At 53.2% G+C, this 27,424-nt stretch overlaps 3 protein-coding genes across 24 annotated transcripts in view; 2 read left to right on the top strand and 1 right to left on the bottom strand.

Moving 5' to 3' along the window:
- Jakmip3 (Janus kinase and microtubule interacting protein 3) overlaps positions 1–3,210 on the top strand; it is a 130,178-nt gene extending 126,968 nt beyond the window's left edge. For 20 of the 21 annotated variants that reach the window (XM_052713893.1, XM_052713906.1, XM_052713903.1 and 17 more), the window contains one exon: positions 810–3,210. The gene's annotated coding sequence lies outside the window, so the exon portion shown is untranslated. The remainder of the gene's footprint in view (positions 1–809) is intronic. The other variant, XM_052713899.1, reaches the window with a different exon arrangement.
- Positions 3,211–5,262: 2,052 nt separating this feature from the next.
- Positions 5,263–21,631, top strand: Dpysl4 (dihydropyrimidinase like 4). Of its 2 annotated transcripts, none has more exons than XM_052763129.1 (14): positions 5,263–5,422; positions 9,141–9,229; positions 10,015–10,199; positions 11,806–11,970; positions 13,459–13,520; positions 13,622–13,702; positions 14,223–14,291; positions 14,683–14,803; positions 16,074–16,230; positions 16,569–16,710; positions 17,565–17,735; positions 18,202–18,381; positions 19,525–19,690; positions 20,744–21,631. In XM_052763129.1, the coding sequence occupies exons 1-14, from the start codon at positions 5,384–5,386 to the stop codon at positions 20,833–20,835; spliced, it is 1,719 nt and encodes a 572-aa protein (XP_052619089.1). In that variant the 5' UTR covers positions 5,263–5,383; the 3' UTR covers positions 20,836–21,631. The 2 variants fall into 2 exon arrangements, with proteins under 2 accessions (XP_052619089.1, XP_052619090.1); XM_052763130.1 differs by lacking the exon at positions 5,263–5,422 and adding an exon at positions 5,480–6,029.
- A 1,915-nt stretch (positions 21,632–23,546) lies between these two features.
- Stk32c (serine/threonine kinase 32C) overlaps positions 23,547–27,424 on the bottom strand; it is an 86,089-nt gene continuing 82,211 nt past the window's right edge. The window contains exons 11-12 of the mRNA XM_052762567.1: positions 25,173–25,240; positions 23,547–24,252 (exon numbers count right to left, since the gene is read on the bottom strand). Coding sequence (XP_052618527.1) covers positions 24,108–24,252; positions 25,173–25,240 — 213 coding nt within the window. The 3' untranslated portion in view covers positions 23,547–24,107. The remainder of the gene's footprint in view (positions 24,253–25,172; positions 25,241–27,424) is intronic.

Genomic DNA, 27,424 nt, shown 5'->3' with positions numbered 1-27,424 from the left:
AGCATATGTATAATGTGACCGTTTATTTTAATTCTTTCAAACTTTTAAATCTTTATTATTTAAAATTTTTTTTGTGTGTGGGTTGTTCTGCCTGCTTGTGTATCTGTGAAGAACATTCATGCAGTGGAGGCCAGAAGAGAGGACTGGATCCCATGGAGCTGGAGTTACATTAGCTGCCATGAGGTTCTAGGAATCGAATCCTGGTCCTCTAGAAGAGCAGCCAGTGCTTGAAAAGCCTGAGCCCTTTCTCCAGCCCCTACTTTCCTTTCATTCTACGTGAGGTAACATCCCTCTTAGGTTAGTGTTAGCATCTGTGGTCCTGAGTCCTCCTGCACCCCCTATAGCAGGGGCTGATCTACTTGAAAGAAACCTCAGCAGCTCTTTGGGTGGTTAGAAACATTAAAAATTTGAAGGTAATAAGGGAAAGTCAGAAGCTGGCAGGGGCACATTTTTTAAATTCAGAGAAGAGAAGGATATTGAGAGGAAATTGGCAGCCACTGGGGGAAGGTTCAGATGAATTCTCCACTGAGGAATACAGACTAATTCCACTCTGCGTGTGGATGTGCAGGATCCTAGGAGGTTGTCTGCTCAGCCAGAGGCTCCAGACGGGCCATTAGTGCGGGCTCCACAAAGCCAGCACCATCGTGGTGATGGAACACTCCTGCCTGCATGAAGAGCACTCTGCTTGTAACCCTCCCTCTTGGCGCTTCTCTTGACCCTGCTCTTCGAGTGCGGCCCCACATTGTGAACACTCCTGCGCATGTCTCAAGTACATTACACTAAAGCCCTTGTTTCTACTCTTTTTTCAGAGAGAAAACAGTGCATCCATGAGGACGGTTCAAGTGAGATTTCCATTATGCTGGCTGGTCCATCCACAGTCCAGGAAAGTCTTCCCTTGTGTGGACCAGACTGCGTCCTGGTTGGAGGTGGCTCCTCTGCCTCATCACATCCTTGCTAGTCTACGGTTGTCACCCTCTGTGCTGAAGTTAGGAGGGTGTGTGTATGTGTGTGTGTACATGTGTGTTCGTGTGTGTGCTTGCTCAGTGAGAGGTCAGTGAAGGGATCAGAGCCCTTTCAAAGCACTGGGTAGTGAGATGTGCAGGCAGGTGTGACTGTTACATTCAGCATTGTATATTACAAAGCCTAGTAGCCAGGGGGAGGAATGAGAAGGTTGTCTGAAAGTATTAAGTTCATTGTATATTTGTGTCAGGAGAAATGTTCCGGTGTGGTGCAGATGACCGAGTGGTTATAAACCCCTAGGTCAAAATCAGAGGAAAGCTTACAGGATTGGACACAAAGGCCTTTTCTTCAGTGGCTGCAGGATTTCTGCTGGGAAATGCAGTAAGTGCACTTGGTCCTTCCTTTTGCCATTCATGCCATGGTTCCTGATGTGCATGGATAAGGTTCTAGCCCAGTCATGGCTTCCCTAGCTGAGCCTGACATTGGGTTTGGCCTTTGAGTCTGAAATCCTCAGCCCCAAGTGCATGCTGTTGTCTGATTTAAATGACTGCCTTCTCTTGGTTCATTTGCTGTATACTCAGCACTGAATGACAACAATAGCCTGTATTAGCAATGCTGTCAGATCTGTAGGTGAGGTCAACCATTGGGTTAGAGACTGATGGACGGTGCAATACAGGCATCTAGAAAATGTTTCAGTTCCATGCAGCTCCCTACCCAGCTGAGCTCCTGGCCCAGCTCCAAGTGAACTCACAAGAGAACAGTAGCTGATTGGGAACAAAAAAGTTACACTGGAAACTTGTCCCACCTCACATCCCTCTGGTTTAGTTGGATCATGGCTTTGCATGTTGTGTGTGTGTCTGGAATAACTTCATAATACCCCTGACACTCTTAATCACAGGTCTGGGAACTTTGGTTTTGTTTGTTTGGTTGGTTGGTTGGTTGTTTGTTTTAAAGAAAGACTATATAAGACAGAGAAGCATGTAAATAGGTACCAATGATCATGAAGTCATTATTGTTTATGTGTAAAGTATATGTACATAGAAAGGAAAATGACTCAATGAATGTTAGATAATAGCCCACAAACCAAACTGCATTTCCACCCGGCTGTATTCCTGAAAGCATATGTTGAGCTGGGAGGCTGTACTCTCTTTAGATCTCATTGTTTTTATCCATGTGTCATATGCATCTTCTTGTCACATGATCCCAAAGTCAGATCTGAACTTTGGGGGGTGGGCAGTGTATACGTGAGCCTTTGTTACCGATTCTTGCTGCCAGTGAGCACCTGAAGAGCTCAAGCATTTCAAAAGTAAGGTGCATTTTCTAAATCCCAGACTGAACCTTTTACCCCACGTGCTGGGTTAAAGGGGCTTCCCTCCCACATCTGAGATCTTGCTGCTAGCTCCTAAAACAGGACATCTGTGTGCCATGGCACTGCCCCAGTGAAGCAAGAAGGGGGACCCTGACATGCCCCCCAGGAACTCAAACCGTGTCATTGAGGTGTGGGCCTCGACTTCATGTTGTGTTAGGTTGTCAGCCCGCCTGCTCTGTGTGCACGGCACAGAATGAACGGTAGGAGCATTTTCGTTTGTGTAAACTAGAAATCCACGTAAACTGCAGAGTCCTCTGTGAACAGCCACGTGGTGTCTACTTTGTTTCCATGGTCTAGCGTTCTGTTGCTGAAGGCCTATGGCTGTGACTTAAGTCTCTGCCCTCGCAGACTCTGTAGCCTTCAGGAAACCTGAGTGCCTTACATGGCTTGGAAACACCACCTGGGAGTCGGGAGGGAGGGTGGAGAGAGGCCTCGAGGCACTGACAGTTGATCAGCTCTTGCCATCGCTCCATCACTGAACCCTTAAGGTGGGCTGTGTGTTATAACACAGTGATGGGTTTAAGTTTAGGCTCAGGAAAATCCTATTGTGAATATATGTATCAAAGCATATATTTATTGTATCTTTTCTAAAAAAGCTTTATTGTAAACTTATGCAAAAAGGAGCAGAACTTGGTTTCCTGTGGCAAAGTGCCAGGCAGTATTTGTGTTCAATGAAACAATCCTTAACACCCCCCCCTCTAAACACGTGACCTTTCCGTTCAGTGCTAAACAGTATTCCCAGGCTTAAACTAGGTTTGTATGGTGGTCAATTACAAATTTTACACATATTTTTGTATTGTGGTTCCTATAATATATACCAGAGACTTTTTACTTATTTGTAAATTATTGTACAGTTTTAATAAAACTTGTTTTAAATCCTAGCTCAAGGTGTCTCCATGAGTATTATTAAAGTGTGAATTTATTGTCTATGCTAGCCTTTTCTGTCTGCACCATCTGGCCAGCAGTGCCTCTTTCCATGCCAGAAAGGGAATTTGGACCTTGTACCCACTGGGGAAGGAAGGACACACCTTACCTGCAGCCTCATCCAGAGATCTCTAAAGCCCTTGGAAGGACAGCCTTTTAGTCGGAAGAATCTGGCAGCCACTAGCTGAGTGAGAGTGACTACCAAGAAGGCCTCTCCCAGTGGCTTTACCCAGTCCTCTAGCGTGGAGAGGAATTCAAGTAGCTAAGGAAAGGAAAAGGGTTTTGGCATTTTAATAGGACAGTTGACTACACCCATCCTAGAGGCTCTCACACGGCTGAGGAGTGGAGGTTTACAGGTGCACTTGAGGGAATGGGAGTCCAGCGCAGGTGGGAAGGAAGACGACGGCCTTGGCTGGCCCATGGTCCCCCAGCAGAGTGTCACAGCAGCTTATTGTCCCAGCATGGGTTCTAAAGGAGTTGACTGAGTGGACAGTGTGAAGATGGGGTCTTTTTGTTTAAAATCCATCACAGTAGACTCCACAATGACAACAATGATTGTCCTGTGACCTTCTGGAGCTGGGGGTGTGTCTGAGAGCACCTCTGCCTTGTCTCATCCCAAACCCTTGACTTTGGCTTTAGAATAGGCTGCCCTTGCAGATCCTTAGACCCTCTCCTTGTATCATGGTCCAGCATGGATGCGCCCCCCCCCCCACCCAGTACCTGGAATAGAACAGACACCAGCTTCATGGCTTTCACCATGCCTTCTGAGTGTGGGGCAGAAGTTGTGTTCTGAGGGCAAACCACCAGGGTCCTATAGGATTGTAGGTGCCTCTGGTCCTGGCCAATGCATTCAGCACCCTCTGCACATGGACAGCATCAGCTCAGAAAGGCTTATGTGGGCTCTGTGGAGACTATGGGGCTGCTGCATGTCGGGTTCTATGTGTCCTGTGCGCAGACCTCATGTTGGGGGCTGAGGCCACTTGGCCGCAAATCTCCCACTCCCATCATGATGGCATCGTGTCCCTACGTGTCTGTGAAGCCTCTGGCTGGGCTCAAGCTCAGCGTTGTCTTCTGCTGCCTGGAGGACGCCTGGGAAAACAAGGCACTACCAATGGATGCATCATTTGTCAGCTGAAGAGGTCCTCGGGTCGGCAAGCCACACTGGGAACCACATGACCCCTTGGAAGTAATCACGAAGAGATAGGGCAGAGTTGATCCAGACATCGAAAGCTGTCCCAGGGCCCACTCAGCTTGGCCCCAGCCTGCGGGGTCCAGCAGGTAGAAGAAGCAGGACCCAGGCTGTGGGCTGTATGTCCTACAGACAGCAGGGACCAGGAACCAGCTACCGGTTCCACTGGATTTCTCTACCCTGAGTCTCCCCCTCCATCTTCCCTGGCAGTACCGAGTCCAGCAATTTCATCTATCTATCTCTATCTTGGCTGTTTCTCTCTGCCCCTCCAACTTGTTCTCTCCCTCCTGCCCTAGGCTGATGTGGCCTGCCAAAGAACAGTCTGTCTAGGCACCACGGTCCCACAGTCACATCAGGCCAGGCTCTTGCGCTCCAGCCTGAAGCCATTTCTTGAAGATGTCTGGATTTTGCCAGAGATACCAAGCTATATTCTGGCTCCTGCAGCGCCTCCACCCAGACATGAGAATTAGTTTTGAACCCTTTAGCCTGGGGTGCGGGCTACCACAGAACAGGCTAGGTGGGGCCAGGCAGGACAGGTATCTCTCCTCCTGTCCTTCCCCAAATGCAAACTTAATGCATGTTGGTCCCGACAGGTCACAAACCATCCCTCTCCACTCAGCACAGGCGGACTGGAGTGCAATGGTCACAGCCTGTGGCCTCCAGGGTGCTTTTGGAGGAGGGAGGGAGGGAAGGAAAAGGAGAGGGGAAAGGAGAGAGGGAGAGAAAGAGATCACCAGCAAGCTAGCACAAACTAGAGCGGGGAGGAGGGGCCAGGATGCAAATGAGGTTGGTGGGCGGGACCCATATGTAAATGAGTTGATCGGAGCTCTGCGCCCGGCTGGCTCACACTTGGACTCTCTAAGCTCCGCGCGTGTACCCCGCCGGCACGTCCGCGCCCGCGCAGCCCCTACCGGGGATTCACAGCCCACCCGCGGATCAGGATGTCCTTCCAAGGCAAGAAGAGCATTCCCCGGATCACGGTGAGTCTGGTCCCCCGCCCCCGCCTCCGCCCCCGCTGCGTCTGGCGCCCCTTGCCCACGGCGGGAGAGGCTTGCAAGCGCAGCAGATGATCCTCCCGGCCCAGCCTGTAAGTCCCACGCCTGCTCTAGTCCCCGGCCAGGCGCCAGCCTTCCCTGTCCTCTCCTTCGTGTGCCGCCAGCAGCGGAGCTCTCCAGGCCGCGCGGAACCCATTGCTCAGCGGGTTCACAGGCCCGGGGCCCGCCAGCTCTCCGGACTCGGGTGATTGGCTCGGAGAGGCGGGGTGAGCGGCCTGCTACCCGGAGCGTAGGTGGCCGGCCTCCTGCCCGGTCTTGCGTGGGGCAGATGGGGATCAAGTGGACACTGCCTGGAGCTCTGTCTCCAGGATGGCCGGCGGACGCAGCCTTTGTTGGCCCCGGGCCTCAAGGCACTCGAATGTCGGATGCTGTTCCTAGAACAGCCCGTGGGCAGCCTACCCCCCTGGACGCGCCGCTTCCGTGTCTTTAGTGCTTTGTCCGAGACAAAGCGATTTAGCCCTGACTACTAGATCTGGTGCCCCTGGAGGCCCCGAGTCCCTGAATGAAGCTGGGTTCGGAGACTCCACGGGAGGTAAGTACTAACTGGCCACTCTGATCAGCATCCCTCAGCACCACCTTTCAGGACAGACCTCCCCAACACAGACACGCAGAAAGCAGAAGGTCAGTGTGTCCAGCCGGCTGGCCAGGAAACAAAGCCTTCTCACGGGAGGGGGTGGGGGACGACGCCTGGGAGGAAGAGAGGGGGACTTCTGGGATCAGCTGGACCAGGTCAAGGAGCTCTAGGAGTTCTCATAAAAGCTCTGGACTTGTTCTCAGCATAAGAGCTCTGGAGTCTAATCAGGTTGTTGGGGAGGTCAGCTCCCTAGCCTTCTCGGGGGAGTTCTCTCCTTTAGAAAGAAAGGGGGAAAAAAAAGAAAAAAAAAAGCCTCAAAGAGGAAAGAGGCCCCTCTCACAGGGACCAGAATTAGTTCCTGCCTACTCCTAGGGATCCAGGCCTAAGGAGGAAGTGCCATCAGCCAGCTGGCAGTGAGTGGGGACGGTGATGGCAGACTCCTGCCGAGTCAGGCAGTCCTGTTCATGATGATGGAGTGGGCTCGCTGGAACGTCCATTCATCTAGATGGGGCCTGTCACAGCATCACGTGTTCTTTCTGATGCCTGAAAACTGGAGTCTAATAGAGGGACCCCAGAACTCAAGACTTCTGGCTCAGGGATTTCTCCTAATGGCTCAGGGATTTCTCCTAATGGCTGAGTTTTCCTGAGAATGGCTGGAACAAGGGGGAAGCAGAGGGGTGTGGTCCAGAGTAGCAGCCCGACCAAGTGGGTGGCCGTGGTAGGCCTGGGTAGACACTGGTGCTCAGTGGGACTGGTCAGTGAGCACCTGCAGCCAGGCTATGTATGGTCAACAAGCTACTTCCGCGATGGGCCAAATGATAAGTCCTGTCAGCTTTGTGGGCCATACCATGTCTGTCTCACTTAAGGGCTCTGGACAGGGTAGTTTCGTGGACACGAATGAATCTGTGAACTTCATCAGTAGACACGGAAATGTGGATTTTATAAAATGTTTACAAGCCATTCTTTTCAGTTTTCCCCCAACCAGTATAAAACTTGAAAGCTGTTTGTGATTCTGGGCTGTACGGGCAGAGGGCTGGGTGGCATGGGCTGGGCCATAGTTGCCAGGCCTTTCTTTGGAAGACTGTGGTAGTGGTAGAACAGGAAAACCCCGAGAATTCAGCCCAACACTCGGCTCTTGGTCAGAACAGTGAACTATACCCCATCCTTGTAGGCTCACAGGGTTCTGCTTGCCACACTCTCAGCTGCTTCTCGTGGCCTCAGACTATAGGTATAACAGGTAGATTCAGGTAATACAGAACTCAAGCTGGCCTGGAGGCCTGGCCCAGCTGCCACATGGACTGCAGGAATTTGTGGCCAGGCCTCCTTGTTTATTTAGTGAGGAGTGCCTTCCCTGGGCCGTTCACAGGGAGAGTTGTGGCTCATGATGGGTAGGAAAGGGACATCAGTAGGTCTCCCCCTCACATGTGGTTCTGCATGTTCGTCTCCATTTCCCGTGTGTTTCCACTGTTCTTCACCAAAGCTAGGCCATCAGTTCTGAGGTCCATGCAGAGTTCCCCTGCAGTTTCCTCTTTCTGCCTGACCCGTCCCTCCTGGTTGGTCTTAGACATGTCTTTCTTATGGGTGCTAAGCATGGGGACCAATCCGATTCCATGCCTCCATTTTGAGGAGGTTAGCCCACAGGGAGCTGGCCTTACCCAGAAACCCTTTCTTTATCCATGTGAATGTCTTCACACTGCCTCAGAGCCTGTGGCCATCTGATCCACAGCCCCTCCCTCCCATCCTTCATGCCCATGGCCTCTCTATTTGTTAGTTCTTCACATCAACTCCCAGCAACCCATCAAATCTGTTTTCTCATGCTCATGTACCTAACACTGGCCAAGAGCCTCTCGCCTTCCCTGAACAACCCAGGAAGCCACTCAAGCAGCTGTCCTGCCCCCCTTTCCATATCCTAATCCATTTTCTTCCTGACAGCCCAGGTGATCTCTGCATCAGTCAGAACCAATCAAATGCTTCTGCCCAGTGTCATCCCATCGACCCCCAAACCTTGGATGTCCCAACTTGCACAGCTCTGATGCCTGCTCTTCCTCTTGCTCTTCCCATTAGTTATAGCCCTCATGTTCTTCTGAGGCTTAAAACCAACCCAAGGTCGAGCAGCGGTGGTATACGCCTTTAAACCTAGCACTTGGGAGGCAGAGCCAGGCAGATCTCTGTGAGTTCGAGGCCAGCCTGGTCAACAGAGTGAGTTCCAGGACAGGCACCAAAAGTACAAAAAGAAACCCTGTCTTGAAAAAACAAAAAAAACAAACCAACAAACAAACAAAAAACCAACCCAAGCACTTTCCTGCCTCCGGGGCCTTTGTACAGCTGCTTCCAATCCCTCCACTTCTGCCACACCATGCTCGTTCCCCAGAAAAACCCTTGTGATGCTCAGGGTGGCCTCAATTCCTCTCATCCTATCTTTGTGCTCTTCTGTCTGTTCTGAGGGACTCTGGACGAGGAGGTCCTATGCCATGAACACATCCTGTAATTGGTCTTCCCACAGAAGCTGCCCTGACCATGCTGTCCTTAGTGGAGAGTGGTAAAGACACACTGCCTCCATCTCTCTGTCCCTAGGCTACAACCTCTGGAGTCAAGGCTAAGATGTCTGGAGTCTGCTCTGCCCCACACCTTCTGGCACCGTCATGGGCCTGTAGCATTGTGGTGTAACAGTTTGGCCCTGTTATTGCCCACCTAGCTTTGTCAGTACAGCCGTGAGGGACGCAGCCAGGTGCCCCTTGAGAATGGTGAGGTCACCAGCGCTCCCCGTAGGCGGGTCTTCTCTCTGGTAGTCAGATGGAAGGTCTCAATGCAGCAGCTGTTTCCTCACACTGTCACCAACACGGCTTTGCCGTGCTGTTCTCACTCAGCCCCCGCCCTCAGCATCTGCTGAACAGTTAGTGCCAGGGCCACACGGCTCTGAGTACCCTGTTTTGGAGTACTGCAAACCAACCTTTGAGCGGGTTCTCAGGGCTACAAAATGCATCGAAACATTTCAGTCATTCTAGGGGGAGCAGCTCCTAATAGTTCAGAAAGTCTCCATCAGCAACCCCTTGTTTTATCTCTTGTCAGAGTGACCGCCTTCTCATCAAAGGTGGGAAGATTGTGAATGATGACCAGTCCTTTTATGCTGATCTGTATGTGGAAGATGGTCTGATTAAGTAAGTTTCTACACAGGAGTATTTATAGATATGAGTTCGTGTGAATGTTGGTTACCTGGCACTCAGGTGTCTGCTTGGAGGTGAAAACCATGCAAATGCATTCTTTTCCAAAACCCTGACCCTGGGAACAATCCTTGAGGCATGGCAGTCTTGCCAGATAATCACAAGGCCTTGAGTAACACAATGGGTCCAGTGTCCATGTATCTTTATATTATCACAGCACTTAGTACAAGTCTGGGCTCCTACAGATGAGCGGAAAAAACTGACCTGTTCCTGTCTCTGCTTTCTGTGTCACGGAGCTCCAGCATGGGTGTAGACAACACCAGGGACTCCAGTTATGGTCAGTAGACAGCAAACAGGGGCTTCAGTGGAGACCAGGAGGAAGCCACGTTGGCACAGCCCTGGGCCCTACACACTGCCCTCCCGGGATAGTGAGTTTTAGTCTCTAGCATCTGGACAGGCAGGTTGTTGTTGTTGTTGTTGTTCTTCTTCTTCTTCCTCCTCCTCCTCCTCCTCATTTTCTTTTCTTTTTTTTTTTTTTTTTTTTTTTACTGAGACAGGGTTTCTCTGTGTAGTTTTGGTGCCTGTCCTGAATCTCGCTCTGTAGACCAGGCTGGCCTCAAACTCACAGAGATCTACCTGGCTCTGCCTCCTGATTGCTGGGATTAAAGGTGTGCACCGCCAACACCGGCTAAGCCCTCACTTCTTAGAACCACTGCATGGAGCTTGCTCGAGTTCTGATCTGCGCTCTCTATGAAGTGACCACTCTTTTTTGTTGCTTTCAGACAAATTGGAGAAAACCTCATCGTCCCTGGGGGCATCAAAACCATCGATGCTCACGGCCTGATGGTACTGCCTGGGGGAGTTGACGTCCACACCCGGCTGCAGATGCCTGTGCTGGGCATGACCCCAGCTGACGATTTCTGTCAGGGCACCAAGGCGGCCCTAGCGGGCGGGACCACTATGATACGTGAGTGTGCGGGCCTCTTGCCAGGCAGTCATGGAGTCTTGAATGACACAATGGCTCTGGCTTCTGTGTATATTTTTGTGTTATCACAACACTTAGTACGAGGCTGGGTTTCTATCGATGCTTAGGCGTGCTGGGACAGTGCATGGCCATTTCTTTGTTGCACGAAGTGGTTTTTCTCAGTTCTGTTGCTCTATTATATCTCCATCTAAAACATGCTGGGCACACCCGTGCCGTCCCTGCTTCTCTTTCTGGCCCAGTTGCCTTGGCTAGCCCTAGGATGCTGATGGGCTCTGGATAAGCAGATGTGTGCCCATTTACTCCTTCCAGGGGACTGGCTTCTGGCCAGGAACTGGGATTCAGAAATCCCAGTGCTCTGAACCAGGAGAGTTGAGCCTGAACCTCGCCTCTGATGTCTGTTTGCAGTAAGTTCTTGCCTGTATTAAGAACTGAGACTGTGCTGTTTGACACAGGACATTTATCCCACCCTGTTTGAACTCCTTCTGTGTACATCTCTGGATTTGGTCTCAATATTATGACTCCACATACTCATGCTGTATGCCTTCACGGCAGGAGGAAAGGGTCTCTCCTCTCCTCTAGGGTCTGAGGATGAAAGATTGACCACACAAATTTCTTTGTGCACCTGCAAACACGGTAAATACTGTCCCTGCTGCTACCAGGGAGTACAGTCTGGAGACTCCCGGGTACTTCACAACAACACTCAGCCATTGCTACCACCACAGCTTGGTTTGGTTAGCTCGGTCGCAGACTGGAGGAAAATGAGCAGCAAGGTGGTCACCTCAGGCTCCTGCTGCTGGAGGGCATGTGGTGGCCCAGGGCGGCTAGCACAGCTGCACTGTTACCATCCCCTGGTTGGGCGGCGTCTCTGGAAACACCAATGGCATGCACCCAAGGCTGAAGCATAGGCTATGTGGTGCTTGTGCTCACTCCCAGGATCCTGGCGGCTGATCTGTGCGATGGACAAACGGAGTGGGGTGCAGGGAGTATGGCATGGAGGTGAAACAACCGCTGGTTCCTGAAGTGCCACCGTTTGGTTTAGTAGCCCCTCAGCTCTCTCCTGGCACATCCCAGGATTTGGCCAGTGAGCAGTGTTTGGACCTTGGAATGGGAAGGAGACGGCATGATGGCCATGTACAGGAATGATTGGTGCTATTTGGGGCTTGTGGAGTCAGTGAGGCCGTGGGGACTGACTGACTCAGTGGAGGAAGTTTTCTAGAAGCATGCAGGTCCACAGGGCCAGCACTGTGGACAGCTAAAAACCCTGACTGTCACGGCTGTTCTGCGAGGAGCCAAGGTCTGCAGGAAGTGGGGTGATTTGAACTCAGGCTCTCCTCTCGGTGCTCTACTCAGAGAGGCTGGAGAGATGTGTGACAGAAGATAGCTATAAGCTGATGGGAACAGGGGACAGAAGATACCTATGAGCTGACTGGAAGGAAGTGGGAAGGTGGCAGGGCAGGACCTCCCTTGGCCATGTCTTCTCAAACCCCACTCTGGTCTCCAGAATGCAAACCCAAATCTCCCTTGGAGACAGTAGTGGGACTCTTCGGCCAGGCTTGGGGGCCTGGCTGAACATGCTGCCCTTCCACAGTGGACCATGTGTTTCCTGAGGCTGGTGTGAGCCTACTGGCGGCCTATGAGCAGTGGAGGGAGCGAGCGGACAGTGCAGCCTGCTGTGACTACTCCTTACACGTGGACATTCCCCGCTGGCATGAGAGCACCAGAGAGGAGCTGGAGGCCCTAGTCAGGGACAAAGGTGAGCGGCAGTGATGGGGGGGTGGTACCTGAGGATCGCTATGCCTACAGGCAGACTGAGATCCTTCTAGATCCCCTGGGATTTGCTGCCGTCTGCCAGCCTGATCTGAAGGCAGGCATGTAGGAACTGAGTTGGAGAAGAATCGCTCAAAGTCAATTGTACTTTCAAAGACTCCGGACGAGGAGGTCCTATGCCATGAACACATCCTGTAATTGGTCTTCTCACAGAAGCTGACCATGACCCTGACCATGCTGCCCTTGGCTCTCTGTTTTCTAGAAAAGAGATGCCCAGAAGACAAAGAAGCAGCCACACTTCCCATCACTTGGGTTTTCTATTAAGAGGTTCTTTAAAGCTCTGTATCGAAACTGACTCACCTGTAAATAAAGATTGGCTCCATTGTACACAATCGTCCTAAAGCTAAAACCACACCAGAGTTTCTCAGTGGGCTTGACAAAAGGTCATAGTGTGCTGGATGCTTGTCCTATCACTGCGTTCCACACAGTGTCTGTAGCTCATAGGCGAGCACACTCATAAGGGACTCTGCTGCCTGTGTGCTGTGGCCCCGAGGCCATCTCCTTTAGTCTGCAGTTCCCAGAGAATAACAGTCCTCACACTGGTGCCCTTTGGAGCTTAGGGCCCCATGCCTCCTCCACCTGGGTATAGTGGAATCTGCTGTCCAGAAACAGACTCCCTGCAGCCTCATATCTCTGAACCAGGTGGCTGCAGAGCTCCCTCTCCCTGTCAGGATTGCCTTCTAATCAGACATTGCCATCAGACATCACGTGCAAGTCATCACCTGGGAGGATGGCACAGGATGACTCGGTTCTCCCCAGTGTGACCCACATTATTACTGTCTATCCAGCAAGGGGGACAGGGCCCTGGGCTGGGTGGGTTTGGGGCTGCCTTGAGGCCTCAACGGACCTTCATAGGTCCTGGTCCTGGGAGGTGGGCAGATTCTGGCTGTCCCAGAGTTAGGAAGGCTCAGCCTTGCTCTGCTCCTGATTGGACTCCAATATTGTGAACCTCAGCCCCTCTTCCTCCTGTGTGTCTGAGGTCTCAACCCTGCCCTTCTCAGAGTTACCATGAACATTCACTATGAGCTTTGGTAGGCAGGTGACATGCCAGATGGCCCAGGAGAGGCTCCCCCAGCATGCCAGGCCTGGCTGCCATCCCCGAAGGGAGAGGATGGGGCTGCAAGCCAATTACACTGCTCTGTGTCTTACAGAGTGGAGACCTGCCTGACAGGTGGTGGCAATGGTGGGTATAGTCTTACCTGTGTGCCCACTAGGTGGACAAACAGTCCCGATCTTGAGCAGCAGTGAGGGAATGGCTGGGGCATAGCGGACTCTGTCCACATGGCTTGGCTTGTTGATGTGGGGAAGGTTTGCCTGCAGGATGCTATGCTGTCCAGCACAGCTTCTGTGGGAGACATGTCCCTGCCTCTGGGCTCCTGGCCTGGTGTCTGAGCCCCTCTAGCCTCTTTTCCAGGTGTGAATTCCTTCCTGGTCTTCATGGCATACAAGGACAGGTGCCAGTGTACTGACGGTCAGGTGAGGCCAAGTCCAGAGGGAATGAACAAGTGGGGTGTCTTGGGCTGTTGCTGGAGGGACAACCCTACAAACACAGGACTCTCTGTCTGCCTTCTTCACAGATGTATGAAATCTTCAGCCTCATCCGGGACCTGGGAGCCTTGGCCCAAGTGCATGCAGAAAATGGGGACATCGTGGAGGAGGTGTGAGAGGCTATGACGCCCCCGGGCTTGGCTGGGTGGGTCAAGCTGGTGCCTAGTGTGTGAGCCCCAGTGGGCAGGCAAAGCTGAGTGGAGACCTTATGAGAGCTATGACCTCTGTGATACTTCGATGGGAGCAAGATGTCTAAGGAAGAAGGGAATATTATAAGTCAAAGGTCAAACAGCCCGTGAGTTAGGGGGTCTTAAAAAACATTGAAACCACAACATAGGTTTTTCCACGATGTCACAGATCTTACCAAAGTACCCTTACCCGTCCCTTGGAAGACTGCAGTGTGATACCCAGGGTCAGGAAGGGTAAGGGGGTGCTGGCTGGCTGCCAGTAGCCGGCACCTTAGGCCAGCCTTCCCCAAGTCCACTCTGCTATGTGTTCTTTGTGGTTGTTCTATTCTGGGATGTTCAGGGCCATGGTCTATGGTCAAGGTATGGGGCTTGCTGCCAGGCACCTCATATCCAGGGCCTGGGATCCTTGGGGCTGGAGCAAAGCATCCTATTGGTCATTTAGGAACAGAAGCGCCTCCTGGAGCAAGGCATCACTGGCCCTGAGGGCCATGTCCTCAGCCACCCAGAAGAGGTAAGTCTGCCTGCTGAGAATACCATTTCTCCCCTGGCCCTGGGCTAAGTTGGCCCTGCTTCATGGCCTAAGCTGTACCTTGCTCATCCTCTCCTCATCTTGGAGGCTTAATACAATGACCCTCTGCCTTCCCAGTATCCATCTCAACCACTTGTCACCCCACAGCCCTTACCTGAGGCAAGAAGGCAGTGTGCACTTGGGCCCTAACAACTGTGTAGGTCAACCCACATTCTAGACACTGAGCCCGAGGCTGGGCCCTTGCTCCAACAGGGATGTGTGCCTCCAGTGCCTCCGGTCTTGGGGGTGATCTTTGGGTGTCCCAGAACTCACCTGGTCAGGAAGTCTCAAGGATTCTTGTGCTCTGATTGTCCTCTCCCTTCCCCATCTTCAGGTAGAGGCCGAGGCTGTGTACAGAGCAGTCACCATTGCCAAGCAGGCCAACTGCCCACTGTACATCACCAAGGTGATGAGCAAGGGAGCGGCTGACATGGTGGCCCAAGCCAAACGCAGGGGTGAGTGCCAGCGCTCGCTTCCTACATATTCCTACCCTCCCTGAGCTCTGCTGAGAATTGAGGACCTCCAGGCACTAAGGAGGAAAGACCCAGTGGAAAAGCAGGCCTCCTCATGGGGCACCTGCTTATGTTAGTCTTAGGTGAGCAAACTCAAGGGATGTTTAGGAGCCCTGTGTCCCCATGAGGGATGGGGCTGGACCTGAGTCTCCAGCCTTGTTAGGGTAATAACTGCCTACTAGGGGTCCTTAGCAAACTGGGGCCCTGTGTATCTGTTCCTGGATGACCCAAGGGCAGAATTCTGAGTGTGTAACTAAGAGGAGTTCTCAATTCCACAGCAGGGCTCACTTTCATATTTGCTATGGGTTCAGGAGCTGGGGTACACATCCTGAGGGCTGAGGGGCTCCCTGATGGTAACACCTAGACTAGCTGGAGGCAGACACCTATGTCCTGGCACATCCGTAGCTGTGGTTGCCAGGGCTAGACTGTGTGGCTAGAGAGAGTCTGTGAGCTCAGAGGGCCAGAGAAGCCCCAGCAGTCACCGGGGCACCAGAGAGGGCCAGGATTGGGGCATAGGACCAAGGTCATGTATAAAGAGGCAGCATGTTCAATAACAATGGAGGATCTGGCATCCATTCCCCACCCTGTCTCATAATGAGACCTCATTTCCTAGCCCTGCCTTGAGACTGTGGAGTCCTGGGGTGAAAATGGGTGGGTACAGGGACAAATGTTCTTCCCAAAGATTGGCACAGAAACCCACCAGGTTTACAGGTTACAAGATCAGTAGCGGTGGCAGCACAGGTTGAGCAGGGCCTGCAGGGCTCACCCAGGAGCCTCACTCCTCCTCCCAAGAAGATACTCTGCAGCAGGACCAGTCCCCATGCCACTCTGAGCCTAGTGCTTTCCCATCCATTTACAGGAACAGCCTCAGCCTAGTTCAGAGCTCTGGTACAATGCCCAGGCCTGGGACTCGGAGCCTCTCTGAACTGACAGGTTTAATTGGTCAAGTCCTATTCTGTGGCCCAGAGGGAGTGCCCAGCAGCCTGACCCCTAGCGGAGGTTGTGGGTATGGAAAGGATCGTTGTCTCAGCCACTATACCGAGAACCACTCCACAGGGCCAATGACTACTCAGGGGCTCTAGAAAAGAGCACTGGCTTTCCCTGGCGATGTTGACAAGGGACAGAGAGGTAGCAGTGTGAGACCCATGCTGTGCTCAGGCTCCTAGTGGGTGCAGGTTGGTGGGGTGCCTGCCACAAGCCTTGCTCACTTTAGGGGTGGTCGTCTTTGGGGAACCTATCACTGCCAGCCTGGGCACTGATGGCTCACACTACTGGAGCAAGAACTGGGCCAAGGCTGCGGCCTTCGTCACTTCACCCCCTATCAACCCAGACCCTACCACTGCAGACCACCTCACCTCCCTGCTGTCCAGGTGAGCAGCCACCCCACCAAAGCTCAGGTCAGCCTGAGGCCTCCAGGTGCCCCCCCAGAGGAATCCCAGGCTTCTGCAGGAAGGCCGGTTGGGGAGGTACAAGGCCCTCTGGTCCCAGCTGGGGTTCCCCACCCCTACACCCTGCTCTTAGCTCCTCATGATTCTGTTCTTGCCCTCCATATTATGCCCACATTGTCCGTTCTCTCCCTTCCATACTTAAGTACCGGCTCAGATCTCTCCTAGCCTTGGCTGGCTGCCTGGGAGGCTGGAGTTGACCCAGCGGTGGCCAGTTCGGGAGGGCCAGCCCCTGGGCCACTCTGACCCTGGTTTGTTCACAGTGGGGACCTCCAGGTAACGGGCAGTGCACACTGTACGTTCACTACTGCGCAGAAGGCCGTTGGCAAAGACAACTTCACGCTCATTCCAGAGGGTATCAATGGTATAGAAGAGCGCATGTCTGTGGTCTGGGAGAAATGTGTGGTAAGTCTAGGCCTGGGGGCAGGGGGGTGTGGCAAGGGCTGTCAGCAGCATGCTGTGGGAGGATTCCCCCGCCAGAAATGCTCATGAGAGAGACCAGCCTTATCTCTTCAAGCCTTAACTTAGCAGTCCACGGCACCTGGTATTCTCGAGACAATACTGTCACAGCTGTGGATTCCCCTGTGGAGGTTAATATTGTCATATTCACCACCCTGCACACCATAAGCATGTAATTGTTACATGTTAATGAAAAACTTTAAATTTTTAAAAAAGAATTCATTATAGCTAGGCAAAGTGGTGCAGGCCTGCAGCCCAGTACCCTAGAAGCTAACATAGAAATATTTAAAGTCAGCCTGAGCTACCTAGCAGAACCTTGTCAGGAAGAAAGGCAGGAAGGAGAGGAGGGAGGGAGGGAGGGAGGGAGGGAGGGAGGGAGGGAGGGAGGGAGGGAGGGAGGAAGGAAGGAAGGAAGCAGGCAAGAGGGTATACAGGCAGGCATGTACACAGGCAGAGGTTTAGAGGGCAGGTCTTCTTCCTCTGCATCTTGGTCCCTGTCTTGAGATCATCCCTCTGCCACACCTAAAAACCAGAGTGACTGTCACAGTGTCTCAAGGGGCACAGGTGTTGGTATCGAAGTATCGTCATTTATTCACAGAGGCAGCTAGAAACGAGGCTGTGTCCACAGGAGCAGTCACACCACTGGACTGCCTGGTCACTGTCCTTGGTGCCCCTGTCTGGGGGGGCATCCGCTGGGCTATTGCCATGGTGAGGCCGTGGCTGGAGCCCCTCCTGAGCTTGGGATACTCTGTGACACCTACAGCCCAACCTTCTCCTCAGCTGGCTCTCTTGCTTCTCAGGCTTCGGGGAAAATGGACGAGAACGAGTTTGTTGCTGTGACCAGTACGAACGCTGCCAAAATCTTCAACTTTTACCCCAGGAAGGGGCGTGTGGCCGTGGGCTCTGATGCCGACCTGGTCATCTGGAACCCCAGGGCCACGAAAGTCATCTCTGCCAAGAGCCACAACCTGGTGAGGCCTCCGTCTTTAGCAGGGCCTAGCTGAACCTGCTTCCCAGGGGAGTTACCAGGATAGGTGGCAGGTGTCCACCCTCCACGTGGCTCTTCGTAGCCTTGACCTGTCCAGAGCCATATCTGCCCAGCACCTCACTCAGCCAGTGTCTTGTCTCTTGCCCCCAAGGGTATGTGACTGGGTCTGTCGACCCATCCTAGAGATAAGGAGACTGAGGCGGAGGGTGCCACACCTGCTTAGGCAAGGACAGGTGACCCCCTTGCTCGCCTCCCTTTGACTCCATAGGAATCCCATGACTCAGGGTGCTGGGTCGGTTGTGGGTAATTCCTTCGGTGTGTCACTTGTCTGACTCAGTTGCCTTTTTTCTGGGTGGGGCCTTAGCACAGCACGTGCAGGTTACCTGTAGTGCTGGCCAGCCCGGGGGGGTCAGGGCTGAAGGAAGCTGCACATGTGGGCCTCTCCCCAGAATGTAGAGTACAACATCTTTGAAGGCGTGGAGTGCCGAGGAGTGCCCACGGTGGTCATAAGTCAGGGCAGAGTGGTGCTGGAAGACGGGAACCTGTTTGTCACCCCCGGGGCTGGCCGCTTCATCCCCCGGAAGACATTCCCTGACTTTGTCTATAAGAGGATAAAGGCTCGCAACAGGGTAAGAAGCTGACCTGGGTGATGGGACATTAAGTGGGTGGCAGGCGTCGAGGTCTCAGTACAGTTGGTGAGCCCTGGTGTGAGTGAGGTTCTGCCTCCTGGCTGACATGGCTTTGGAAGGCAGAGTGGAAGCTATCACTTGCCCAAGGCCTACTGTTCATTGCCTGTTGTAGGGGAACTGGCCAGAAGGCCCTCGGCAGGCCTGGTCCCTTCTGTGCCTATCATCAACTGCCTACTCAGTGGTGGTGGTATACTTCTTGTTACAGCTGTCTGTAGAAAATACGGACTCATTTATAACCATCTTCCTGAGTAAATTACCATAAAGATGCTAATGCCGTCCAGAGCACACCACCTGATCTCCATTCTCCACTCCCTCCCTGAGGGGTAGGGCAGGATTGGGGACCCTAGAAGGAGCCTGTAGAGGACAGCTCTGTATGAGGAAGGCCCAGTTCCATGTGCAGAGGGAGAGGGGAACATGGTGATGGGAAATGGTTCAGTCTTGCCCGCTGTCACCTGCTGTGTGGTGACACCCCTTCCCCCTTGCCAATAGGATCTAGTCCTGCAGGGCTGGCTCAGACCAGATTGTCAAGTAAGCCCACGAGTCCAGAGGGAGGTGCCAGCCAGGAGCACAGGCCCATCTAACTTCACTCATCGGGTCATTGGTCCATGCTGGGGCCCTGGGAAATGCCTCGAGCTTTGGGAGCCATTTTCAAATGTCTAGGCAGACAGTACCTAGAACCTGTCATCCCAAGCTGCCTCCTGACCACAGTTGTGACCTGGGTCTGGTTCCAGTTCCAGATGGGGTTGCTTTGTTCTCAAGTGGCCTTCCCTGAACATTTTTGTGACTGAGGTTACACTGTTCTGTGTGTGTGTGTGTGTGTGTGTGTGTGTGTGTGTGTGTGTGTGCGTGTGTGCTCACACATGCACACGCATTCAGGAACTCCTGAGAGGTATAGATGTAACCATGTGTGTTGGCTGATTGATATGCAGGGAGAGCACTGAGGAAGGAGATATGTATACTCCTCTGTTGCAGGGGAGCATGGGATTACTGAGCTGGGACGAGTTGGGGTGCAGAGCAGACAGGCAGGGTACTGCCCCTCCATCAACTTAACTGGCTAAACCCCCAACTCTCTCGGCCCCACAGCTAGCAGAGATCCACGGTGTGCCCCGAGGCCTGTACGATGGGCCCGTCCATGAGGTGATGCTACCTGCCAAGCCAGGGGGTGGCACACCAGCTCGCGCATCCTGTCCGGGCAAGATCTCAGTGCCACCCGTGCGCAACCTGCACCAGTCGGGGTTCAGCCTATCTGGTGAGTTGGGTCTGGGCATGGGGTAAGAAGCTCTTCTGCCAGGGCCAGCCTGTGCCCAGAGGGCTCTAAGCTAGAGACTTGGACCTGTACATACACAGGGCAGATCCCAGGGGTGGGCCTGTGGACAGCCAGTGTGGGTCCTGTAGAGTAGGAGGCACTGACCTTGGTGAGGGGTCTCATTGGGGGCCTTGTGAGGGGCAAAGAGGGGGTGCTGCCCTGCTGTGGAAGCCCATTTCTGTCCCAGCATTTGCCTTTAGGGTGCTGCTGAGATGAACCTGCACCTTGAATCAATCAACCTGAGGAGGACATGTCAGCCCAGGACTAAACATAGAATGTCCAACCTCCATGGAATGAGAGGTGTCACCTCAGTGGGGACCCAAGTTATAATATAGCTAGCTCCCTCAGCCCCACCATCACTAGTGAAGTATGAGGCATGGGTCTGAGGTATTTCCTCAGCACTTGGGGACACACTAGAATGTACCTGCCATGCTGACCTATAGAGTTGGCTTTTACTAGCTGAGGGGCTTCCCAACCCCCCATATTGCCTGCAGACCAAAGCCAGACCCTCCCCATCACTTTCCCCACCCTTGAGTGGGGGCTGCATTGCTATATTATCTTTTCTCTCTCATGTCTTTGCTTGGGAGGTGATGATAGTTCCTGGTCACCTGGTGACGTAGGATAAGGAGGAAGTCCTTCAGAATCCAAGATCATCTTGAAGGGGAGGGGCAAGCTCCTACCATCACAAGGACTCAAACAAGGCAGGCTTCCTGGAGGCTTGGCCTTTGCCTTCCTGACCCCACAGATTGTAGGGTCTTTGCCTATACTTTTCAGCCTTAGGGATAAGCAGCCTGCCTGGCCACCTGCCCTATCAGCCATGACTTTGGGGGAGAAAACCAACCCAGGATGCATATTGTATGAGGTTGCATGGATACTCTGTGGTCCTGGTTTAGTGGGTGCAGCCAGCCACGTCTACCTTCCATTTTGGATGGAAGGAGAGTTGGTACTCCCCACCCCCGCCACCCCCCTTACCACACTTACTTACCCTTTCCTCAGGGTCTCAGGCTGATGATCACATCGCCAGACGTACAGCTCAGAAGATCATGGCACCCCCTGGAGGACGCTCCAACATCACTTCCCTTTCCTAGACTTGGGGTCTGGCAAGCTGGTGCTTTCCCCACTGGCAGGGGGTGGGGACCACTCACTTCAGTTAGCTCCTTCCTTTGTAGATGTTATTGTGAAAGGTGCTCAGCCTTGCCCTCCTATACCCCATAAACTCTCCCTTTGGGATCCCAGATCCCACTAAGAGGTACCCCCTCCAGAGGGCTGAATCCAGGGAGAGTTCACTGCCAGAGTGAGAGGACTAGGCGTGGCAGTGAGCAGGCGCCTCTCGCCCACCTGCCCTTACCATGAAGGCCTTCCATGGGAGCTCTTTGCCTTGAGCCTCTGAGCCTTCCAGGGTCTGGGACTAGGCAGGGTGGGCATTTGCTGCTGCCTCCCCCTAAGGAATCACTGCCCTGTGGAAGCCCCCAAGCTTCCACCAGCTCCATGTTTCTAAGGTGCAGCTACCCCTTGGGGGCCTGTCCCCCTGAATCCCCTGGTGTAGGGAGGAGAGCCAGTGAATGGAGCCTCCGCCTTGCGGAGCTGCTGTGACTTCAGGGATCCACCAGTTAGTTCTTCAGTGCAGGTAGCTCCCTCCCACATAGACACTTCCAAGGACCAAACCTGAGCTCCTATAGCAGCCCCTTCTAGGGAGTTTTATGATCCCTTAGCTAAGACACTTTCCTTTTCCTACAAAGTGTGTTTCCATAAGTTTATTTAGAGTAGTGGTTTTGTACCGTGAGGAAACCACAGCCAGGGATCTGCATGCTGCTGTACCAGATGCTGGCCACCGGCCAAGCCTGATGTGAGTCGGGTCAATAAAAAAGTCTGGGTTAGAAGCTGCCTGTGTGTTACCAGCCAGACTTCCCTCCGTCACAAGCATTTGCACAGGGGCCAGGGAGCCCCTGCCACTGCTGCCACCTCTGGCCAGCTGCATGAGATCTAGCAGTGTGGTCTCTGCCTGCTCTAGGCCGTGGGCATGCTGCACCTGAATGGTGGAAAGGGATCTTCCTCTGAGAGGGTCTTTGGCTGTGACACACAGCCAGGTGGTCAGCAGGAGGACATCCATGCTCTGACTGGCCGGACTCAAACCACTCCAGCTGTGGTGAGGCAGTAAACAGGAAACTGAGGCATACCCTGCAGGTGGGATGCCGTGTGGAGAGCAGCCCAGGAGACCAGTGCAGCCGCTCATAGCCAGGCCCAACCCCAGAAGGAAAGCAGCTGGGCAGTTCCTATCAGTGCCTTCCTGAGGTTGGAATTGCTGGGCTAGCCTCCTGGCCTTAGCCTCTTCTCACGGAGGTGGTCTCAAGTTCTTCATTCCAGGTAAAGGAACCCTCTAGAAGCAGGAGATCTTTCCCACCCTGCCTGTCCCTTCTCCTCCCCACATCCATTCTCAGCTGCAGGAACATTTCAGTGGAAGCTGACAGCTGTTGGCATCCAGGATCATAGAGTTTCTCTGGTCTTAGCAGCAACTCTACTGAAGGTCTACCCTGCAGCCCTGACACCTTTTTTGGGGGGCACTTCCTCTGGGCCACATAAACATGGTCAGTAAGGCTTCAGACTTGTTGTTTTTGTTTTTGAAACAGTCTTATTATGTAGCCTTGGCCGTCCTGTAGACCCAGCTGGCCTTGAACTTAGACACCTGCCTGCCTCCCAAGTGCTGGTATTAAAGGTGTGCACTACCATGCCCAGCAAGGCTTTAGACTTGAACCCTGGGCTTTGGCTGGATGCTGTGCTCCATGCCAGTCCCTTTCTACTTCCCCCAGCAAGGACAGGGGTGATGAAGGGACCCAGGAAGTGACTCCATCCCTGTCAGAATCAAAAAGGAGAGTGCACTCTCCCCACAGTCACCCCTTACACACTTAGACAAACCCCCAGAATTATTCCCTTGTGTGTGCCTGACCTCAGAACCTGGCTGCCTGAAAGGGCTGCAGGGAAGCAGTGTGACTGGGTACTTTGTCCAGCATCCTCTGTGTGCCACGCTGTACTTCTTAGGTGTGGGCCTCACTAGGAGCCCTATGGTTAGTCAATCCCGCTGGGTGTGGGTGGTGGTGGTGGTGGTGGTGGTGGTGGTGGTGGTGGTGGTGGTAGTGGTCATGGTGGACCAGACGGGTCGGAGCTGCCTTCTCTCTCCTGGGGCTTCAGCTCTGTTCTCAGCACAGCCAGAAATTCAGATACCGTGGTCACTTTGGCCCCTGGTCACTTCACAGCCTGGCCAGGTAGGAGGGCGGCATTTACTGGGGTTGACAGGAATCTCCGACATAGGTTCAGATACTCTGTGTGGTAACCAGGGTCGGCTACCGTCCTGGGCGGGCACCATACGTGACATGGGATCTCCCAAGTGACCCCACGTAGGCCTGTGAAACCCTGGGATAGAGGGGCAGAACTCGTGCTCAGACAGGAGAGGCCAGCGTAATGACTTAATCAAAGTGCCCTCCGGCCACAGAACCCTGGGGCAGTGAGGGGCAGATGTCATATTTTTGGCTCTATTCCTCCTGCCCTGTAGAAGCCATGCTGTCCGGATGCTACTCCAAGGCTCCTCGGCTTTTGACAATTTTCACTTGGCTTAGACCTTGAAATTGAGCTCAGCAGCCCCACATTTACAGTGTCTGTAAATGCTGAGGTAGCCACCACAATGCCACTGTCCTGTGGCACCCGCTACCCAGCTGCCCCAGTCCAATAGACTTTCCCCATGGAAGACTGCAGGCATTGGATGCCATCACTCCACAGGCCCAGAACACACGCAGCAGGCGACACAGCAGTTCTTAGACTGTAATTCTCAGAGGTGAAAACTATACACAAATTGCAGAAATTGCCAGAGCAGTGTGTATCTCTAGAAAACGTTCTTTGCCATCCCACCCACTCCCTCCCCAAACCCCTACCCTCAATGACATGTCAGAATCAGCAAGACCTGTTCCCACCCCCACAGCCTTGAGCAGCAAGCTCAGGGACATTCTGGCCAGGCCACAAGGCTATGTACAGGCAATTCCAAAAGGGTCCAGAAAGCCAAGGGCTCCTGCCCCAATGTACCACTCGGGCCATCTGTAATCTGCCAGCCTACAGTTAGAGGGGCCAGCCATCATGATGGCTGCAGGACTCCCTCTATGTTGCAAGTAACCATGGTCTAGGTACCGAGGGCCCTCCTCGCCCAACCACCGCTCTCGACGGGCACCCATGGCTCCCAACAGCTTCACCATACTGACAGCCTCACGGGCAGGCTGGGCGGTCAGGTCTTTGCCCCACTGCTGCCTCCTCCTGGCCGTCCTGAGTCTTCAAAGCAGCCTGAGAGAGAACTGCCCTTGGACACAGTCCAGATGGCCTAGCTGCTCCCAGATGAGGGGCAGATGGAGCCACACATGGGCAGGGCTGTGGGCTCTGCCTCACTGTCTGCAGTGGAATCTGTCATATCTGAAGTCTCAGGGCATGGGAGAGGCTCGTTCATGAGTTCCTGGCTCCTCTTCAGCCTGGGGATGGGGGAGGGGGGGGACAACACACAAGTGTATCTATGTAGCCCACCAAGTGGCACAGCATCACTAGCATCCCCAGAGCCCACTGATGAAGAATATATGGCTTTTCTTAGGACCCATGGGATGTGTCCTTCAGGGATGCCAAAAATGTCCCTTGTTGGAAGCCCTGTTTCTGGCAGACGCTGGAACACAGGGAGCTGGAAAGTGGATATGGGTGCTGAGAACATTAGAGGTATGGGAGGCTTAGCCCTCTGCTGCTGGCCACAGAGCCATGAGGCTGGGAGCCACAGGCTCTGCATCTCAGCTCATTCAGAAGCTGTTTCAGTGTGCAGCATTGGAACAGCTTTTCAACGACCATGGCCAAGCCCATAATTCATCCTGTTCTCCAACCACAGGATGGGGCCAGTGTCCTCAACCAGACCCAGATTGCTCTCTGCATCCTCCCCAACCTAGTACAGAGCCACTGCCTCCAGGAAGACCTCCCTGCTTCCCAGGCAGGCGAGTGTTGACCCCTTTCTTAGGCCCCACTATACCAGGCTATCTCCACTGAGGCAGGTGTTAGCTGTCTGTGATCTGTCTTGCCCTGTCAGCCACCCATGCCCTGTCTCTGCCACTGGTACTAGATACTAAAGCTTTTCTGGGTGAGTGACCAAGTGGCAGATGTGACTGGAGGGGCCACCGGGAAGTGACTGGCTCTGGTCTGAGCCAAGTGTGTCCCTGAGATTCTAACCACTGGATTTAAGCTCACCTGGAAGGTCCCCAGGGAGCCCCTGCAGGGGCCTGAGAAGAGGTCACTCATTTCTACCTTCCATATCCACTGCTTGTCTTCCCAGTGAGCACAGGCCACATGGCTGCTGGGTCATCTGTGCTGTGTAACCCCTGTCCCCCTCTATGGTCCCACGCATACATGCACTCACTTTTCTCGGTTAAAAATCACAAAGTCTTGCTGGATGGCATCCAGGCAGTCTTGCAGGTACTCATTCTCCTGTGGACAGAAAGATCATCTGGTGACTTGTGCTGGACGCTACGGGCTGTCCCCAAGCACTGCTCCAACCACCCATTCCCAAGCTCTGGGAAGGAAACTCTCGGCTTCCAAGGAGCTCTGCTCTTTAGAAGCCCACCTCCTACATCTGAGAGCAGACTCACTAAAGACCAGCTGTGGGGGCAGGGGCATGACATGGGAAGGACAGCTTCCTCAACTCTCCCATACTCAGTGAACTTGCACATGGCGCCTGGTAGAGAATCTGGTAGGGACGCTGAAGGCACATTGCTCCCTCAATAGCTGCCTCCACTTACCATTCTCCCTCAGAATCATACTTGTATCTCCTAGCAGCACAGCCAAGCTCAGAGGTGAGGGGCCCTCTGGGGAGCTACAGGGCACAGCTACGGGGCACCAGTGAGAGCCAGGACAACAGCCTGGGAATGGGCATTAAGGCCATCGGTGGGCAGTAAGTCAGAACATGAGACTAAAGAGCAGTGTCTGCAAGATACTTTCTTCCCTGGCTCGGGATCAGTTTCCTGGTATGAGCACCCCAGTTGGGTCTCAAAACACTACAGGACAGCTTTTGGAACCCTGGCTATGGGGTTCAAGGGAAGATCCCAAATCGTCTTGGAAGGGTGCTGAGAAGTGAAAATGCATGCATGGGCAGGCTGAAGAGTAAAGTCTGAAGGACCTACAAGATGGCTACGTTCTACCACAAGGTGGTAAGCTGGCGAGGGGGTACTGGGATGGAAGATTCTGCAAGAACCCGGCCCTGGTGATGGCACATTCAAGAAGCTGAAGCCCAGGGGTGCACTGATTCAAAAGGAGCCTGTGGTGATAGCCAGCAGAGCCTGGGGCTCTTGGTGGTCAGAGAGATCAGGGTTAGATAGGCAAAGGCTACCAGCTGCCTCGGGGCAGGAGACACAGTTATATATTTGCTTTCCAGATCCAATAGCAGTCCTACAATCCTTTACCTGGGAGGGGTTAGGTCCCCTAAGAGGGAGGACAGCTAGGTCGCCGCAAATGCACACCGTGGGGACCAGGTGCCTGCTGCTGTCCCCACAAGGGAGCTGTCTAGTGCTTAGAAGTCTGCTGAGCTAGCCCTCAAGCCCTTCTCACGGGGCCCAGTGGCCACAGGCCCACCCTTTCTCTGGATGCTGAAGGCAAGACCCGGGTAAAGCTAATGGCATCTGTCAGTGCTGGCTTTCCTGCCAACTCGACCAATGGGCAGCAGCTGTCGTGATGAGGGAGAGGAGGGGGAAGCAGATGTAGGTTGAGAATAAAGTGGAAGTTGTGCAGATCAGCACATTTTAGAGACCGAGTGTGTAGCATGGCAACAGTAGTTAACAACGCTGTACTGTATACTTGAGATTCCTAAAAGGGTAGATTTGGAAATTCAGCCTTTTCCCCACATGCATACAATAATGATGTGGAAATGGTGGGCACATTACTTGGCTTTGCTTTGATGATTATTTACCATTTTTGCTTGAAGTAACATAGCAGTTTGTACACCTTAAGTGTCTATAGCTTTTCAGCCAATGATTCTTAAATAAAACTTTTTAAAATAGCTGTTATAGGGGACTTGGGCTCAGTGTATGCAACATTGCAATACCAGGAGGCGAGGGAGGCAGATCTCTGTGAGTTTGAGGCCAGCCTGATCTACAGAGAGAGTTCCAGGACAGCCAGGGCAGTTTTGCAGAGAAACTCTGCCTTGAAAAACCAAACCAAACCAAACCAAACCAACAACAACAACAACAAAAACCCACCAAACACCCACATTGCAATGTAATCGTGAGGATGAGGATTCTGATTCCCAGCACCCACATAAAAAGACAGGTAGGCATAGAGGCCCGCCTGCAATCCCAGTGCTCAGGAGGCAGAGGCAAGGGATTGCCAGAGCAGGCTGCCTAGCTGGCCTAGCTGCATCAGTGAGCTCTGGGTTCATCAAGAGATCATGCCTCAGTAAATCAAATCAAGAGAGTGAAAAAGATACAGGACATCAGATTCTGTCCCCTCCCTGTATACACATGTACCCACATACCCACACACATGTGTGCTCCCCACCACCAGAACACACACATTAAAAAACAAATGCTATAATAAATACCCCTAGACCAACCAGCCTACACCGTCACCAGGAAGCATGGCACCCAGGCTGAAGTAACCAAAAAGAGCCACAGAGACTTT

The sequence above is a fragment of the Peromyscus californicus genome, unplaced genomic scaffold, assembly GCF_007827085.1.
Source record: "Peromyscus californicus insignis strain IS unplaced genomic scaffold, ASM782708v3 Scaffold_4__1_contigs__length_199733344, whole genome shotgun sequence".
NCBI classification, from domain to species: Eukaryota; Metazoa; Chordata; class Mammalia; order Rodentia; family Cricetidae; genus Peromyscus; species Peromyscus californicus.
This window is presented reverse-complemented; position numbering and strand designations above follow the sequence as displayed.